The sequence below is a fragment of the Pyxicephalus adspersus genome, chromosome 1, assembly GCF_032062135.1.
Source record: "Pyxicephalus adspersus chromosome 1, UCB_Pads_2.0, whole genome shotgun sequence".
In the NCBI taxonomy this organism is placed as follows: domain Eukaryota; kingdom Metazoa; phylum Chordata; class Amphibia; order Anura; family Pyxicephalidae; genus Pyxicephalus; species Pyxicephalus adspersus.
The window spans coordinates 166757095-166776717 of record NC_092858.1 but is presented as its reverse complement, the minus strand read 5'-3'; the positions used below and the strand labels follow the sequence as shown (position 1 = coordinate 166776717).

At 38.9% G+C, this 19623-nt stretch overlaps 1 protein-coding gene across 3 annotated transcripts in view; it reads left to right on the top strand.

Annotated features, from left to right (window-relative positions):
* The window catches only part of PIGP (phosphatidylinositol glycan anchor biosynthesis class P), a 25882-nt gene extending 6538 nt beyond the window's left edge, over nt 1–19344 (top strand). For all 3 annotated transcript variants that reach the window (XM_072398289.1, XM_072398288.1, XM_072398287.1), the window contains 4 exons: nt 15063–15152; nt 16197–16269; nt 17525–17643; nt 19111–19344. In XM_072398289.1, the coding sequence (XP_072254390.1) occupies nt 15071–15152; nt 16197–16269; nt 17525–17643; nt 19111–19247 (411 nt within the window). In that variant the 5' untranslated portion in view covers nt 15063–15070 and the 3' untranslated portion in view covers nt 19248–19344. The remainder of the gene's footprint in view (nt 1–15062; nt 15153–16196; nt 16270–17524; nt 17644–19110) is intronic.
* The last annotated feature ends 279 nt before the right edge of the window (nt 19345–19623 follow it).

Genomic DNA, 19623 nt, shown 5'->3' with positions numbered 1-19623 from the left:
GTGCTGATAATGGTTTACAAGAAATCATTTAAACCAGACACAGCTGGGGAAGAATGTGCATTAAATATGCTTCCTGCTAACAGAAGTATTTTCACTCTTAGTTTAGAGACTGATTGTCCTAAATAATGTTTTTTGGGGGATTTGGAGAATAAAATGTAAGGCTATGTACACATGTCAGATGATTCTTGCCCAATATGAATCTGACGTGTACATTCTTGGATCTGTTCTGGAGGACTGCTGTACAAGTCAATGAAGAAGAGCACACCTCCAGATCCTAAATCTTTTCTAAATTATTTTACAATAATCTGGCTAGCATTTTATTTGTTAATATTATTAAAAATAACAATAAACAGGATTTATATAGTACCAGCATATTATGCAGCACTGTAAAATAAATAGGGGTTGCAAATGACAGATAGATAAAGACACAGGAGGAGGAGAGGGACCCTGCTCAGAATGGCTTACAATCTAAGAGGAAGGGGAAATATCACTTTCTCCTGTACATGTCACTTCCTGCATCGTATCTATTGTGTACATTATTACTTGAACGATCGTATTGTTACAGAATGTACAGAATTGTTCAGAATACGATTGTTCAAAATAATTGGCAATAATCGTTAATCGTTCGTTCTCAAACTATAATTACCTAGTAATGTACCTAGCCTTATTCCTAACCAGCTTAAAAAAATTCTGGTGACAATTCTGCAGCTCATGCGAAAAGCAGCAAATTGGTTTAACCATCTGAGATTCAGAATGGGAGGGGGAAATGGGCGTGGGCTGACATCATGTAATCAGCTCGGTTCTGTTCCCCACAGCTAGTCTAATTAACATATGAATAGACACTCATAGGAAATGTTTATCACAAATGTTAATTCTATCAGTGATTAGCATCCCCTAATTGCTATCTGTGTACATTACTGGAGTGCATGCAGAGGGACATTAGGGATCATTCATTGCTATGTATATACAATAACATGTGTTGGTGCGTGTATTTAAAACACACTCATGCTGTGCTATGTGCATTTTTTTCAAGTCTTTATTTGTATTTTGTTCATTCTGTGCCATTGTTTTTAAAGCAAACTTTTAAAGTGTCTTCCTATGCATCAAGGTGCAGTTTAGCATTGGAGCTAGTAAGAAAAAGAGAAAACAGAAAATGAGTAAGAAGAATGTTGTCATTTATCACCGCAGACCCAATGAGCCTGATTTATAAAAGCTCTCCAAGGTTGGAGAGGATACACTTTGATTAGTGAAGCTGGGTGATCCAGTAAACCTGCAATGGATCTGGTCCAGGATTGAAAACATTTGCTAGCAAATGACTTTGAAGGAATCATATCCGGGTTTGCTGAATCTCCCAGCTTCACTGTAGAAAGTATTCTCTGCAGTGTTGGAGTGCTTTAATAAATCAGGCCCAAAGACTATCCTACATAACTGTCCTTTATTTGTACTAGTAGGAAATAATTGCCATACATTTTATTAGTACCTGCTGTAATAATGAAAAAATTAGATTTACCTTGCACAAGCTTGCCATGTCTGTAAAAGCAGGTGCACTATATTTACCTATCCAGCGGTGTCTTGAAATGTTACGTTTTAGAAATGAAAAATTTAGGGATGTATGGAATATCTGCTTCTCCTGCAGCATGCAGAGGTTTCTCTCCCCTCAGAAGTCACTACAGAAAATACAAGCCTGCAGGAGAATCTGTTGCATAGAACAGGTATAGCAAGTCTCAACCCACTTGACTGGTTAAATACCTGAAGCTGCTGAGGACCAGCGAAGCTGCGTTGTTTCATAACATAGGCTGCTGGTAATATAATGGGGGTAGTAGTACAAAGTAGGTGGTGCCTTTTCTTTTATACAGCTGCTCTGTTTTGTTCCAGTTAGTGGCTTTTTGGACTTCAACCCTATCATTGGCTCATTATATAATTTTTTCTGCAGTTAATATTATTAATATTAATAAACAGTATTTATATAGCACCAACATATTAGGTAGCGCTGTCTATTAAACAGGGGTTGCAAATGACCAACAGATACAGACAGTGACACAGGAAGAGGGGAGGACTTTGCCCAGAAGAGCTTCCAATCTAAGATTACGAAAATTGCTAAAAGAAATCCTGGTGATATTAAGGTCTTTATTTAAAGTCTTGCTTTGAGTTTCTAAAATGTGATCCTGCATTGTCACCCTGCCACATTCCTGGCAGAAGCTACACGTGGCTGTGCCAACACACATAATTAAGGCAAAGTCCATCATTGTCCCCATCCAGAGTGATGATACAAGGCAGGCATGTGTGCAAGTATTCAAAGACGATTAAATAGACTGAAGGGAATCCGTAATGCTGAGATCCGAAAAAATAAAAACTGTTTTATATTCCAATTTTTGCCTCTCTATTATACTGCGTTCAATAATTGTCGTTGGAAAGGATCTTTCACGATCGTTTCCAATGACAAAGGACTGCAGGATTGATGAATGGCGGGCGCTGTACACATACCACATTCTCGTCCGATATCGACCCTGAGCCATTGGACCGTGTGTATGTAGCTTTAGAGTTAAATCTCTTGTTTATATATTCTATTAACACAGGCATGAGATTGCATTCTCCTGTGCTCACTCCTGGACTGACTGGTCAAAGTGAGTCAATGTGCTTACAAAGTAAAAATGCCTCCTTCTCAGACGATGGTTGTTACAGCTAATTGAGGTTTAACAGACACTAAACAATTTAATTCCTATATAAAAAAACAAAAAAAGTAACGTATTCCTAACTAATCACTTTTTTTTAACTTTCTTACCGGTAGTTAACCCCCACATTTTTATATTAATTTTTTTATTATAACTAGGTTTATGTGTGAATTTATTCAGTGTCACATAACAAAAAGAAATACTTTTCAAATCACAAAAAAAGTGTAGAATGAAATGAATATTTTTTATTTTTAACAATATGTACAAAGCACTCATAACATAATAATATTTTAAAAGACACTAAAAACTAGTTTAATTTTTATATATTTCTTTTATGATATTCTTGATTTTATTTATTATAAAAAAAATTTTAATAACAGAAAAAAATAATGGCAAAAGAAAGTTTGGCCTTAAAAAATAAAATAATCTTATATCCTTAGTTACTGAGTCTTGTAATGTAAAAACTGTTAGGGTGGTACAGGTATGAGAGCTTTAAAGTTGTTAATTTTGGATACTGAAGGGATTTTCCTGCATTCTGGCTGATTTCTAGGCAGCACGGTGGCTCAGTGGTTAGCACTCTGGTCTTTCCAGTGCTAGGTCCCAGGTTAGAATCTCCGCCAGGACACTCTATGCATGGAGTTTGCAGGTTCTCCCTTTGTTTGCGTGGGTTTCCTCCGGGTAGTCCAGTTTCCTCCCACATTACAAGAACATGCAGTTAGGTTCATTGGTTTCCCCACAAATTGACTATGTCGGCATCAGAAACAACCTGACAGCCTCAAGTGGTGCTCAGTTTCATAAACTTCACTTGCTTCTAATAAGCAGCCTATGAAAAGTCAATTTTTGGAGGCCTTATTGGAGTCCTGGCCTTCAGTGATGTTATCTGCAGTCCATCGGACAAATAATGTGAATCTGTCAGGCATTAGTGAGTGGTGATGAGGAGATAAATTTCACCCCTCTTAGCTAGTGTCACTATGAAATATGTCCAATGCGTCTCTATTGTCTTGAAACTCTAACAAGATCCACCCTGCTGACCCCTCCGCCTGGAAAAAATGTCTCCCGGGTATTTAGAGGCAATGTGTGACCTCAGTGACCATGTTAAACCATTATGATTGCAGTACATCTTGTCCAAATGATAAATGCCCCTTGTCGGTGAGTATGTGAACAGCCCTGGCAGAAAAAAACTAGGAACGTGCATCTGTGTGTGTTCTCATTCTCCAAATAGCTGACGAGAGAGGAGAAATTAGTCATAGAGTTATTTTAATGTCAGCTGACACATTGCTAAACTTATTCTGAGCTATAAAAAAAGGTTATTCACCAACAGGTAATTTTCAAAAGACAATAAAATAACCTTACTTGTCTGATGGCAATTTTTAATTGATTTCATCCGATCAGGGCACCACCATATTCTCTTCCTGGACTTAGGTCTTCAGCCATCATGATTGGTTGAACCGGGATGATGGAACTCCCAGACAAGCATGCGGGAGTCCATTCAGTCCCAGTAGCTGCAAGGGAAGCCGGGGTATTTGGTATCCTGGCATCCCCTGCTGCAGCTCAATGTTTCTTTGACAAATGAAGACGACGATCAAATAGGTAAATATGTTTTATTACAGAAAGGACATTGCCTGTCAATTTCTGCAATATAGACCTGTCTGATGCCTAATTTTCAAAGTAAACTTTAATATTATTATTATTATTATTATTATCCAGTATTTATAAAGCACGGACATATTACACAGCACTTTACAAAGCCCATAGTCACGTCACTAGCTGTCCCTCAAAGGGGCTTACAATCTAATGTCCCTACCGTAGTCATTTGTCTTTAATACAGTGTAAGGGCAATTTGGAGGGAAAGCAATTAACCTATTAATTAACCATGTTAATTATTAACCTATTAATTAACCATGTTTTTGGAATGTCGGAAAAACTGGAGTACCCGGAGGAAACTTGCGCAAACATGGGGAGAACCTGCAAATTCCATGCAGATAGTGTCCTGGCCAAGATTCGAACCTGGGACCCAGCTCTGCAAAGGCCAGAGTGCTAATATCTGAGCTGCCCTAGTTTCGCTTTAAAGAATACCTGTTGTCCTACTACTATTATAAAATAATACCAGTCTGTACAATGCACAGCTTGTGGGAGGATTTGTTCTTTGATTTTGAACTCCATTTGAGAAGAATTATACCATAGCAGTGTTCCCCCCAGCCTCTTCTAGGCGGGGTGCACCACCCACCACTTTTCAGTAACCATCCGGCTGTTTTTGGGTGGCTGTTGACAAGTTGGGTCACAATACAGGGGCTGCCACCCGTAAGGGTGATATTCTTCTGGCCCACAGTAATGTACTGTGAGCTGTGGATATATTATTCATAGCAGGGGTTCCATGAGTTTTTTTTAAGGGTTCCCCCATATTAAAAAGAAAACACTGCTGTAGAATGTTCACAATCTCTGTCCATCACCTGTAGCATGTACACAATCTCTGCTGATCTCCTAGATTATAAGCTTCGGGTCAGGGTCCTCTCCTCCTGTGTCACTGTCTGTATCCGTCTGTTATTTGCAACCCCTATTTAATTTACAGCGCTGCATAATATGTTAGTGCTATATAAATACTGTTTATTAATATTATTAATAATAATAATAATCATCCTCTGTAGTAGCACATATACCAAATATAAGATTTGTCCCCTTGGTGAGGTCAGGGGCCAAATCAAAGGCCTCCTATATCCAAAAAGTTGAGCAGCACTGCTCCAGCAGTTCAATACAGGGTTCAGGGAACTGCTGTGCCTGTGGGGCTGACCAGTTCAGGTGTAGGTCACGGCATCCCTATCTAAACTATAGCAGGTGGTGATTTACAGATGTCCCTCTAGATGAACACCAACAAACACTCCATTTTTACATTGCCTCCAGATCTGCTTTCAGCAACTACAAGAGGCATTCGTGTCACATTCCTTCAGGTGAACATGGCAGGGGTTGAACTGAGTTCAACTGCTATCGGTAAGGCATGTCAATGATTTGTAGAAACTATAGGAGTGTAGATTTAAAAAGGATATGGAATCCAGTCCTGTTCATGAGCTTAGATTTGGCTGCAAAGCTGGCAATCTAATACCATTCACTCCTGCTATTTTTAAGGGGTTAAAGCATTGTGCTGCAGGGGGGAATTATATCCTTGACCATAGTCCCTGGGGCAGTACTCTAGGAAATGTCCCTCCTAATCTGGTTAAAAAATAATTATTCATTGCCTTCTGTTTTCAAGGCAAGGAATCAGGATTGATCTTCACATAGGGGACATAGGTTAAAATGAAGGTTTGCCAGGATTTGCAAATGCATCTCTAAGATTGTAAGCTCTTCGGGGCAGGGTCCTTTCCTCCTCATATGTCACTGTCTGTATCTGTCTGACATTTTTTAACCCCTGTTATAACTATTAACATTATTATTATTAATAAACAGGATTTATATAGCGCCAACATATTAGGCAGCGCTGTACATTAAAACCCCTATGTAATGTACAGCGCTGTGTAGTATGTTGGTGCTATAAAAATCCTGTTTATTATTAATATAAATAATTTAAAAAAAAGGAAAATTATTATTCAAACAGCATTTCAAAGACATAATAGGATTGGTTATATCTGAACAAAAGGATATGGAATCAAATTTACCCCATTTAAACACTGCTTTCAATAAAATTGCTGTAGTTTTGTCTTTTGTTTTATCATTTATAATTATTATGTTTCTATTATTTTTATTTTATTATTCCTAAATTAATTTGTATTATAAATATTGTGTATATTTTGCCCACCCTGGTTCTTCACTTCTCCTCTCATCCTTATGCTAATTATTTTTTTAAAGAAAACCTTTTTTTTAATGATTTAATGTTAGATCCAATGGACCTGATTTATGAAAGCTCTGCAAGACTGAAAAAGATTGACTATATTGTGGGAGAACCTGGGTGGTCCAGCAAATCTGGAATGGATTTCCTAGATGACAGATGTTTTTAAAGGTGAACCAGATCCATTTCGGGTTTGCTGGATCACCCAGGTTCTTCCATGATAGTGTATGTTCACCAGACTTGTAGAGCTTTAATAAATCAGGCCCAATGTCATCATCACTACAGCTCTGTATTTCTCTGCTTCTCTATGCAACACAGGCAGATCTTATTTGATGCAATGGGCCAGCAGGGTGCTTTACATTGCTTTTTCTACACAAAAAACTGTGGTGATGCCCACATGCCAACGCCGATCACCCATGATTGGTAATAAATAGTGCTGTACATTATATAGGGGTTGCAAATGACAAACAGTGAGGAGGTGGAGGAATACGTTAAATTCTTTTAGTTGGTTTACTAATGCAATCATAATTGGAATTCCTAATGGATTAAAAAACATTAAAATAAACTGGTAATTGCTGTGACCTCACAGATAAAACATCTGCTGTTACTTACATACAGTGTCTGTTGTCCCTTCATGTACCCTGTTTAGGCTGCACTGTCCTGGCCACCCTCTGACCTCTCATCCACCATTTCTTTCCTTAGTTCACTTCTGCTGATTTATTGCTGTGAACTTTTCCTGACTTCATGGCCCCTCTCCTGTCCTCAGACTCCCAGTTATCAGCCATCGCTACCTCACAGATAATCTAAGAATGTGTTTATTTAGTTACACTTGACTGGAGAACAAAACAAAGTCCAAAAACTGTTTAAAGCACCTCTGGATTTTCACTTTAGCTGCATATGTTTTCCTGATGATACCATCATGTAAATTGCAGAATCTTATGGGAAAAAAAAAATTGACATAAAGTAATGCAAAAGATAGAACGTGCAGATAATATTTGATGACCTCATTGTATGAGGTCACCGTGTGTAAGGGCAGATGGATGTTTTGTTGGAGCTGGAAGAGAAAAAAAATTACTTGTAAAATGAATTACATGGGCTTTGTGCACCATTACAGATATACCAGGATTGTATTGTAGGTGCTAAAAGCTCAAAGGGGTGTCATGCCTTAGAAATTCCTGATATATAATATATATGTAAGCTCTTGGGGGTAGGGTCTTCTCCTGCTTCTGTTTCACTGTCTATCCGTCATTCATAACCCCTATTTATTTGTACAGCGCTGCGTAATATGTATAAATACTGTTTAATAATACAACAGTAAACTAAAGGTCTAGATTTTTGGCATCCCTATTTTTACCCCCCCCCCCCCAACAGAAAAAGTCACGCACAAACAAAAAACTATTGGTAATCAATTAGTTCTTCTCCCCACCACCACCACCCCCACTAAAAAAGAAAACTTACTTCAATTTCCAACTCTTCTGGATGCCGTTTTTAAACAAATATTAGCCACCCTGAAGAACAAACTGTCCAATCCCCACAAACACAAGTGGCATAAGTAACGACATCATGCCTTCTGGGGTGGCAAACTGTTTGAAAATGGCACCCGGCACCTTTTTTCAAGGGGTTTTAAGGCTTTTTAAAGCCATTTTCACTGGGTGTGCAGGGGCCTCCCATGGAATCCATGGAGATTACGCTTTCAGGAAACTCTAGCCATGCTTGCAATTTGTGACTGTACTTTAGAACAGCCTTTCTTTTTTTTGTTTTTTTTTTTGTTTTTATTTAGTTTTTCAAATGTTAAACGAAACAACAAACATAAAAAAGTATAAGAAGGAAGCCAAGAAATACACAGTAAAAATTTAACGATATAACAAAAACAAATAAAAATAAAAAATCACCTGCTGGTTATGTGACAATGAGGATGCTATCCCGAGAACCATTTTTAAGAATTTAACTTTTGCCATGTTGGGTGCATAAATATTGCATAACACAACCTCCTTTGCATCTAACCAACTCTGTAAGATAACATATCGACCGTCTGGGTCCAAAATAGACTTAGTAACCGAAAAAGTAGTATGCGCATGAATGAGTATGGCTACCCCCGCTGACTTTTTAGTTTTGCCTGGCGCTGAGAACACAGTCCGGTACTGCCGTTTAGCAAAAACAAACGTGCCCATGTTATCAAAATGTGTTTCCTGAAAAAAGCAATGTCTGCTCTATGGCTTTTTAATTCCTGTAGGGCCAATTTGCGTTTGTTAGTATAATTCAGGCCTTTAACATTAACTGATAATAATCTAACCATGGGGTAATAGTAAAAGGAAAAAGTGCATGATGAGTACCATACAGTTGTTATGACGAAACCTGAGCATCCTCCAGGGGCAAAAATAGAGAGAGGGGAGGGAGGGTCAGCACAAAGAAAAAAAATCTAAAAAAGAAAAAACTACAAAAAAAATACAGCAAACATAAAAACATTTTGTAGGGGTAGGGTCATCTCGGCGGAATCACATTCTTGTCCAAGGGTCTATCTAGAGACAAATAAAATACCACAGACCAAAAACAAACATGAACAAGGAGGGACTCTCAATGTGAGGCGTAGGAGGAATCTGGACAACCGAAATGGCGTCCAACAGAAGGGATATTGATAATTAGACATCTCTAATGGAGAGAGTAAATACAGCCAGAATAATTTTACAGCATAAAACCTTCCCCACAGCCTGCAGATGGAAAAGCATACAATTTGAGTTAAATATCAGGGACCAGGCAATAAAAGAAAAACAACATACAACATGACTAAAGATAACCAATAAAGCATTTCCTCTTGCAGTAGAGCTGTTTACTGTCAGAAACCAACTGACCAAAGATGGTAGCAAGGATCATATGAGAGTCCACTTGCAGTATTTAAGGCAGTTAGGAGTATGGGGACCCAGGACATAGAGAATTTCCTGCCGGTGGAGAGGAGCCATTACAAAGAGACTGCTTCCTTTTGTGGGCTTCTTGCCATCTCTCAGGTACCGCCTGATAAACTGGAAGAGGATCCCATTCTGAAATCAAAGAGCAAGGTTCGAAGATCCGCACAGAATCGTGGAAGGTCCTTAGGATGCTTGAGAGTTCAAGCCATCTGCCCTCCAAACAAGCTGTCAAGCTGAAAGAAACCCCCACCGGTAAGGAATGAAACGATCACGTAGGGATGTTAGCAGTGCTTGAAGAACGCGGTGTCACTGGAGAGTGGACCAGGAGACATCAGGAAAAATATGTAGTTGTGTCCCATAGAACTCAATGGTCCTAGCTGCCTGCATTATTTCTTCATTCAAGGGGTAATCCTGTAACATGCGCATAACAGCTCTCGGTCTCGAGGAAGGACCAGGTGGTCGTAGAGCCCTGTGGACTCTATCAAACAGTATGGTATCCGTGTGTGGGTGACCTAAGATGTTGTTCAAAATGGCCTGTATCACCACAGTTAGGTCAGCTTGCTGGGTAGCTTCTGGGAGGCCTCGTACTCATATATTGTTGTGCCTGGATCTATTTTCAAGGTCTAACAGCTGAAGCTTAAGATCCCTAATTGTAGCAGCTTGGGAGGAGGCCTGGTCTTGGAGTTGTAGTACCTGGGTTTTAGTGCCCTGTAAATTCTGAAGGTCTGTGCGTAGGATGCAAATTTCTTCCCTGAAGGCCTCTTTAACCTCCTGTACTTGAAGGTGAAAATCATCTTTGGTGGGGAGGTGTTGTACATAAGCTTGCCAGGATCTGGAGCTGTTAGGTAAAGTGGCCTGATGATCAGCATCCCGTGGTTGTTGAGAACCAGGTGAGGTAATGCCGTGGCCTATAGAGGGGATAGTCTGCAAAGAAACCAGGTGAGGTAATGCCGTGGCCTATAGAGGGGATAGTCTGCAAAGAAATCCCCAGGCCTGCTTGTGTTTGGGTAAAAGTAGCAGGACCCCCTGCTTGTGCCCCAGTGAAGAGTGTGGCAGAGCATAATCAAAAAAAACCCTCTTCACAATGTGAATATATTGTATGATATTGGATCCACGTGCAGTGTTCTCTCCTGCCCCTTTTAGCTGGGTGCACCACCCGGCTGTTTTTGGGTGGTTAATATAAAGTTGGGTCAGAACACAGGGTTACTAGACAGTTGGGGCAGAATACAAAAAGATGGAAAAATGGGACATAATAAGAGCGTGGGCAAAGTTGGAACAAAGTATAGGGGATGGTAGAAAGCGGTATTTGAAGGGGTTACTGGATTGCTATGGCAATAACTAGGAACATAAAATTACTCTCACTTTTTGACCACCTACCTACAGCTTCTTCCCACCCAGCTTAAAAAAAATTATGGGTTGAATGCTGTATAATGATCCTCAGCAGTACATTGTAGCAATAATACACTCAAATCCTCCTAGATTGTAAGCTCTTCTGGCCAGGGTCCTCTCCTCCTCCTGTGTCACTGTCTGTATCTGTCATTTGCAATCCCTATTTAATGTACAGCGCTTCGTAATATGTTGGTGCTATATAAATACTACTTATTAATAACAAATGGAGAGTTAATGGCACAAAGCATAAAAAGGCACGTTAAAAAAAGGTGTTTTGGAACTGTCCAAGTATTAAAAGATTTTGGCGTTCAGTGGCCTATTATGTTACTTCATCCTTGACTAAATATATACCCTTTACTCCCGAATGGGCAATTTTGGGTTCATTTGCTTTAAATGGAGCGAGATTTACCAGAGGAAGCAGAACTTTGTCATCTATTGTTTCTTTAGTGGCAAGAAAAACAATATTGCATAAATAGATAGACTTTGATCCATCCACATCAGGTCTTTTTAGAGAAAAATTGGATCCTATTTTTAAAATGGCCTGGATAGAAGCTTCTGGGAATCTTATAAAGAAACTCTACCTCATTCTATTAAAGCACACATTATGAAAACTTTTTAACATATTTTATGGTATACCTTAAGAATGTTAGACAATGATCCTCCAATACCCCTTTCACAAGTCCGCTGTGATTACCTTGAGAAAAGGGTTTTGTTGTAAGTTACAACAATGAAAAGCGATCAGTGTAGGTTTTGTTTATTTGTTTGTTTGTTCTATTGGAAGTGATACCTATAGCACTTCCTGAAAGTTTATCTAAACCCTAACAATCAATTTCTCCAGTTTGCTCCTCTTTGGTTTGGTAAACAGACCATTGAAAGTGTTTTGATGTATCTGTGCAAAAAAAAATACTTTTTGATTCATTTAGAAATCAAGTATTCTTAATTTCCTGCCCAGGTCACCTTTGTGAACTACAGATATGTGGATTGGGGGGTGTTCTGTACTCCCAGCACATTTTCTGTCTTGGGTGTCAGTCCTGCAATTCTTTACATAAAGAACGGTTGTGAGCTTTGTTGCCCTAGGACGGGAAGTGCTTAACTTCACCAAAAAAGTAAAAAAATCAGGCACGTTGTCTTTGCATCACCTTCGATTCTGCCTTCTCATTTACCCCCCATTTTAAAAGGATTTCCAGGTCCTGTCACTTTTTCACCTGTGCAACATCTCCAAAATCCGCCCCTACCTGTCCCCAGAGACCACCAAACTCCTTGTACATGCTCTTATCTCTCCTCTGGACTACTGTAACCTCCTCCTCTCTGGTATTCTACTAACCCGACTCCTCTACAATCAATTATGAATGCTGCAGCCAGACTCATCCATCCTTCCCTCCGCTCCTCTTCTGCTGCATCTCTTTGTAGTTCTCTTCATTGGCTTCCATTTTACCTTAGAATCAAATTTATGCTCCAGTGCTTTGCCTCCAAATCCCTCCACAGTTCTTGTCCCACTTACCTTTTTGACCTTGTTAAAAAATACTCCCCCAGCCGCTCTCTCTGCTCCTCTGATGAACTACAACTGACTTCCTCACTCATAACCTCATCACACACGTGGCTCCAAGCCTCTCCAAGAGCTGCCCTGACTCTCTGAAATGGTCTTCCTCATACTATTCGGCTTGCTCCTACATTCTGCTCATTTAAAGAGCCCTAAAATCCATCTTTTCATCTACCCATCTTCTTCTGTCTTCCAAAACCCTTGCTACTCACTCACCAAGCCATATCCCCCCTCCTTTTGTGTGATACTTCCCCCTTCCTCCTAGATTCTAAGCTCTTCTGGGGAGGGTCCTCTCCTCCTGTGTCATGGTCTGTCATTTGCAACCCCTATTTAATGTACAGCGCTGAGTAATATGTTGGCGCCATATAAATCCTGTTTAATAGTAATATTAATTATTAGGAGGAAGAAAAAATGCAGCCACCACATCCACGGACTGATAAGTTGCAATATACAATAAATATTAATATATATAAATATATATATATGTGTGTTTGTTTTTGAGATTACATATGCTTTAAAAGTTTCACATGGGGTCACAGACAGAATTTTGGCTGGGGTAGGGCTTTAATGGAAACCGGTCAGTATCACAAGATTGCTTTCCAAACATTTCTGCACCTGAATACTACATATCTATGAACTAAGCCCTTATGTTTATGTTTTTACATTGAAGGTGTTCCATGGATGAGTGATGAACTTAGCAGAAGGTTCAGCAGATGAAAATGGCTGGCAGGTCATGCCGTCTTTCCTCAAGCCCCTATCGCTCCTCTGTTATGAATTCATTGACATCCTCAGTTACCTTTGTGTTGCAGCCAATGTGGTGATTGCTTCTCATGTTGCCTCCTGCCTAAAGATCTTTAGTTTCCGTAATGTGATGATTGTATCTACACACTTTTGCAAAAATCCCACACTTTCCTTGTCAAGCCTCTCAAACTGCTGAAAGTTTTAAACAGGTTTCAAAACCAATTTCTTACACTGGGACTGAACATTAAAACATTGGACTTGATTTATTAAAGCTTTCCAAGGCTGTAGAGGATACACTTTTATCAGTGAAGCTGGGTGATCTAGCAAACCTGGAATGGATTTCTTCAAAGTCATTCGCTGAAAGTGTATCCTCTCCAGGCTTGGGGAGCATTAATAAATCGGGTCCATTGTGAGCAGGCATGTTCTCTTTTGTGTTAAGATAAACTTATCTGCTTGTTTTCAGTTTTATAATTAAACTTACTGCTCTGGTGCTGAGCTTCTCCTGGTTCTCTTCTGTGTTTGGGATCTTCAGTCATTTCTTTTTCGTCAGGTTCAGAATTACATGTGCACACATGAAATCATTCATTCCCTACTGTCTGCTGTGTGTATGCTCAGCTCAGTATACATTAAAAAAAGATTGCAAACCGTCCGGTCCCTTCTGCAATAAAGAATCTGCCTACTTCCAATGTTTTTATATTTACGTTTGCTAAAGTGGGTTGCTCTCCATTACTTATACACAATTTCCATGCATCTTGCGGTTTCTTATTTTGGTTACTAATTCATAGTTGACTTTCCGCTCATAAGTGTCAGTCCACCTAGTAAAGGTCAGTAATAAATGAAGCCATGCCAGGGTCACACTCTGCAGTATTGCGCACTGGCTAATCCCCTCCTGCACTCCTCTTGGCGTTGATAAGATTGGCATATTTGCTGGCCAGTTAGGAGGGATCAGATGGGACACTGCGGTTCTAGGTTGAAATTTTCCTCTATAACTGCGGCCCCCAACCTCCCAATGAAGACTGCCAACAAGGACAGCAGCAGCCCAGTCCATCGCAGGCCATAGCCTGGTGAAGATCTGCAGTCCGGTCATTGGGGACCCCTACTCTAATTAGTGCTTTGGGGTTCAGAGTTTCTAGGACATCATTAATGGAATCCTACAACTCCAGTCATCTTTTTTTTTAATTTTGTTGTGGTTAAAATTCTAAAATATATTAAAAAACCAAATGGGGAAAAAAGTACAAAGTTGCAAAAGTAGAATGAGCAAACCAGTGTCACATCCAACAATGTTTTAAAATGCCCATGTTAATTTTGTCAATGTTTTTTTGGATGCAACCCTGGTTTACTTGTTTAATTATCTTCTATACAATACGATTGCTTACTGTGCTCACACCTTTATTTTTAAGGCATTTGTCTTTTGAATGTTCATTTTTAGGTTTTTTGATTTTGTCTGTCACCCTATTGGATAAAGTTTGAAAGTCAGGGAAACTAAACCAGAAGCTACCTGGATGTGAGCGGAGCTTCCTCATTCAGCACCTGGATGTGCTTGGACTGTAGATTCCAGTAATGTTCAAGCTACAAAATGTATAGAATACCATGGCCAACCTGTGAGATATTGAGGGACATGTTTAGGCTGATCATCAGATACCCATGTTCTCTTCTTTGGTTCCTAGATTGTAAGCTCTTCAGGGCAGGGTCCTCTTCCTGTGTCACTGTCTGTATTTGTCTGTCATTTGCAACCCCTATTTAATGTACAGCGCTGCGTTATATATCGGAGCTATATAAATCCCGTTTAATAATAATAATAATAATAATAATAATAATAATAATGGAAGGTCAGAAGACAAATGTTTTAGGATGTAAATGTTGCAAATATAAATGTTGCTATAGAATATAAATGGTTCCTTCAGGCACTTTGATAAATGACTTGCATAATATTTGTAGCTCTCTCCTGCCCAGTATACATTTATTTTTATGCATTTACATATGCTTTGTTTTTGTTACAGGTTACAGAATGGTGGAGAATTCTCCATCTCCGCTGCCAGAGAGAGCCATTTATGGCTTTGTCCTTTACTTGGCTTCCCAGTGTGGATTTAGTGAGTATATTAAACTTTATTATTTGATTCTTGATTATTAGAGATTCACATATATGTCATTCTTTTATATTAATAAGTGAACCTGTCATTAATAAAACCTTATGACTGTAATATAATATGCTTAAACCACACCACAATAAGGCACCACAGCTCCTTGATTTTGTGAGCCCACTATTGGTTTTTGAAAATTTTAGTTCACCGCTAAACTAATTTCTATTTTTTATTAACTCCAAGTAGAAGATTACTTACCATATCCTGTGCAGGGAGTAGCTGATTCCAAAGCGCATCCTTCTGAAGTAATCCTTGGTGTGTGTATAATGGTTACTTTAAGGATTTTTTTTTTTTTGATCAACAAAGCTAAAGTTTCATTTTTGGAGCTAACATACAATATATAGCTAAAGTTGGATAACAAACCATCACAATATTATTGGTTTGTTCCCATTTCGAAACGTGCATTAATGGGACGTTTCCTTCTTCCATTTGCTTTTGATTTTTATTAGTAGTGTTTCTTGAATTAAGTTATTATCCTACAATGGGAATAGTGCAATGGATCCTATAATAGCTCACATTAAAAACATGAAGGGTTTTACCTTGTTCCTGCTCTATCCCAAACAAATTTAAAAAGATATTTTGGTTTTAGTTATACAGTTATAGTTATTTTTGTAAAATAAAAATGAGCACTGTGCAGTATCAATATGGACCAATTCAACTTTCTTTTACAAAAGAGTTTTATTAACAGAGTTCCGTGCATAAATTGATATTCCTGTTTTATCCTTTCTTGCTGCGTCTTTAAATTCCTCTTCGGAACACTAACCTACAGGCCATCGATATTGTGATTAGGTCTTAAGAAATGAGAAGGTCAATCCTGCTGTTACTATTGGGGGAAAAAACAGTAAAGCTCATAAACATGGTGCTCAACTGGGCCCAGTAGTGAAAAGCTGTTTTTATTATTCAAGGAAACCACCCACTGACTGTCTGTGGTGTCAGTTTGTTGTACAGTAGACCATATATGATTTTGTGTTTTGCCTTCCCATTTCTTTCCAGTCCTGTATCTGACGTGGGCTTTTGTTCCTGAATCATGGTTGCACTCTTTAGGACTAACCTATTGGCCTCAAAAGTAAGTACTACATTAAAACGTGAAAGGGAGCCCTGACTGTTTGTCTGTAGACACATCAATCGTTTCACTTTAAATCTTCCCAGAAGATTATTTTCTCTTTAAATTTTTATTTTTTGGGGAACGGTATTTACATGTAAAAGCCTCATTTCAGAGGTTCCTTGAGTAAGTTGTGACACTCAGGTCAGTTGAACAGATACTAATAATCTTTTTGGCTATCTGTAGGGATGACAGTATTCCCACTGGCCAGTAATATAGGAGGAATTCTTCCTACTGACCACCACACTAATGTACTGTGAGCTGTGGATATAGTAATTATAGGAGTTATTTCAAGTTTCACGTTATTTCAAGGTGGTTTCCCATGTGAAAAAGGTCAAGAGACACTAGCATAGACATTCAAAAGGGTTGCTGAATTTTGTCATCTTGGATGCAAGGTCAGCAGCCCCAGCAGACTTAAGGTGCGTACACACTTCCAATTTTTATCGTTCCAATCGAACGACGAACGATCGATTGGGCAAAAAATCGTTCGTAAAAACGTATCTATTGTGTGTACAATATCTACGAACGATCGTGTCGTTATCTCTATGTGCAGGATCGGTGCTATACGATCGTTCGTAGATATCGTGCAGGTCGTTCGTTTTCCAACGATAATAATTGGAAGTGTGTACGTAGCTTTATACCAGTCACTCATGTGGTTATGTAGGAAAGAAAAGGGCGGATGGATTTGGTGTGCCAAGCAAAGAAGGTAATGAGAGAGAGCGAGAAGAAAAGAGTATTATGGTGTACAAGAACAGGGGTGGTGGTGGTAAGGTATTGACTCCTTCTGGATAAGTCATATTGTAATTGTAAATGTGTATTGCAAGAGATTGAAAATTTATAGATAATATAAAGAAAGAAAAAAAAACTTTCAGGGCTTCCTTCCCTTCCTTATCTCTTTTTCTTAGTTTCCTTTTTTTTTACATAACCTGTGAAAATTTAGGAGTTATTGGAGATTGCACTGTATTGTATATGGTGTAATTGTTTTTTGATCACTTACATTCTCATATTTTATTGGCTTGATGTTTTCATTTTCTTCTTAGTAAGTCTTTTATTTGTGTTATATCTTAATAATTATGGTTAATGTGTTGTATTGCACCTCCTTAAAATAATTTTAGAAAAGAAAAAAAACACTGCTAGCAAGCATTTACAATACTTGATTTCCAATGCTTTTACCTGCAGCTTTTCTATTGGTGACAGTCTTTATCATTTTTTCCCTTAGGTATTGGGCTGTGGCTATTCCTGTGTACCTCATGGTGGTAATATGCATTGCCTACATCTTTTTGTTTGGTGTGAATCTGATGAGTACAGCTCCACTGGATTCCATACAGACGGTTACAGGTAAGCAGTATGAACTCGGCATTACAGAGAACGAAATATTTGTTAAATCTGTACTGTGCTTCTGTGTGGCCACACAGACCGAAAATAAGTATATTAAAAATTTAAAAGCAAATATTCCAGATTTTTTTTTCCTGTCCCCGTCAATGCATCCTCTATATCAGGGGTGTCAAACTCTGGCGCGGGGGCCAAATCTGGCCTCAACGTCCTTTTTTGGCCCCCAAAGGAGTCCTAAATATGAATTGCAGCTGGCCCGCTGCTGCATTGAAATAGCGCCGCTACTACAATTCCAGCATCACTCACGTCTATAGACCAGCGGCCTCTCCGCTTATGTGTGGCCCTGCATTGGACTGTTTTATAGACGAAAGTAATGCCGGGAATTGTAGTAGCGGCATCACTCGCGCCTATAGACCAACAGCCTCTCTGCCTATGCGTGGCCCCGTATTGGAGTGTTTTTAAAGAGGCAGGGAATTGTAGTAGCAGTGCTATTTCAGTGAAAGGGAGTTCCAGCCACTCATTACATTAAGCCCCACATTGGACTGTTTTCCTGATGCAGGGAATTGAAGTAGCAGTGCTGTTTCGAGTTTGACTGCAACATTGTCTAAGTTTTTATTTTTTGGCCCACTGTGTATTTGAGTTTGACACCCCTGATCTATATAAACAGTCATATTTAAGAGAATTACCTTTTGTTTTGATTTTGCATGTTTCCAAATCATGGTCTTGTGTCTATATGTAGTGTAGAGGCCTGTGTCAATGGACTTTTGTTTGCACTAGAAAGGTTCTACTTCCATTACACATCTTTGGGAATGCAAACCGCACTTAAAGTAGGTCAAATGTGTCTCAGAAAGAAGTCACCTACAGGTCAAATGCACCTATCACTGATTGCACTGATCTGCAGTATATCCAAAGTTGCTTAAACTGATGCCATCTACACAAGTCTAAAGCCACCAATATGGGTCCTGAAGCTAGCCATAGATTGAATCAACATAAAAAATGTACATGGACACCAACTGTTCTAGGAGATAAATGACATTAATACCATCTCCTGTTAATAGTTGTCTTTTTCAGCACTGTTTTCCATTGTTTTCATATAAGCTCATCCAGCCTGTACTGCCAGTCACACATACACCCCCTTTTCATGTCTTAAGAGTAACTATAAGCAGCAAATGAAAGGATGGGGATCAGTTCTTTTTCTGGAGTGCTGGCTCATTCCTAATATTAAGGTGTGATGTCACATAGTGTGCAGAATATAACCTATGAAAAATGTTGTCACTTTTTAATGCTTTGCAGCCATATAGAACAGCAGTAAATGGTGGATTACTTCATATACCACACTGCATTATGGTACATTTTTAGGAGTTTGATGGAGTTAACGAATGAGTCCCTACATTTGAGTTTGAAATTATGTTTAATAGGAGTTGCTCTTTAAATTAAAGGTAATATTAACTTTTTTTTTTTTTTTACCCACAGACTCGTATGCCAGAAAGCAGCAGATCAAAGAGACTCAAATGGATGCCATACCATCCCTGCAAGACATTCCCATCAGTGAGGTTAATAGAATGTTCTTCCTTCCACACTGGACACATACAAACGCCAACCTGTCATAGGCCTGACCTCGTAAAGTTTTTAGTCTTTTCTCAGATAGGTCAGGTAACAGGTGCAATGTTTACATATTCTTTATAATAAAGAAGTATATACAAAGATTTTAAAGTCTGAATTCTTTTTAAATATGAGCTCCAGTGAAGAAGAAAAATTAATCAAGAAGCTAAAGAGAAACTGAGATTTGCAAGCTGTGCCGAAAAAAAGGTAACAAGATGTCCCTAGCATTGCCTCTTCTTTATCTGCAGCTGATCTTTTTCTTTGATTTACTCACCATGCCATGTTCTGCACTGTGTCTGTGCGTGAAGGCAGTTATCTTAGTAGAAGCAGGGCTTTGCACCCTCATGTCAGAGCTTCCAGCAAGGAGAACAGTAAGATAAACAG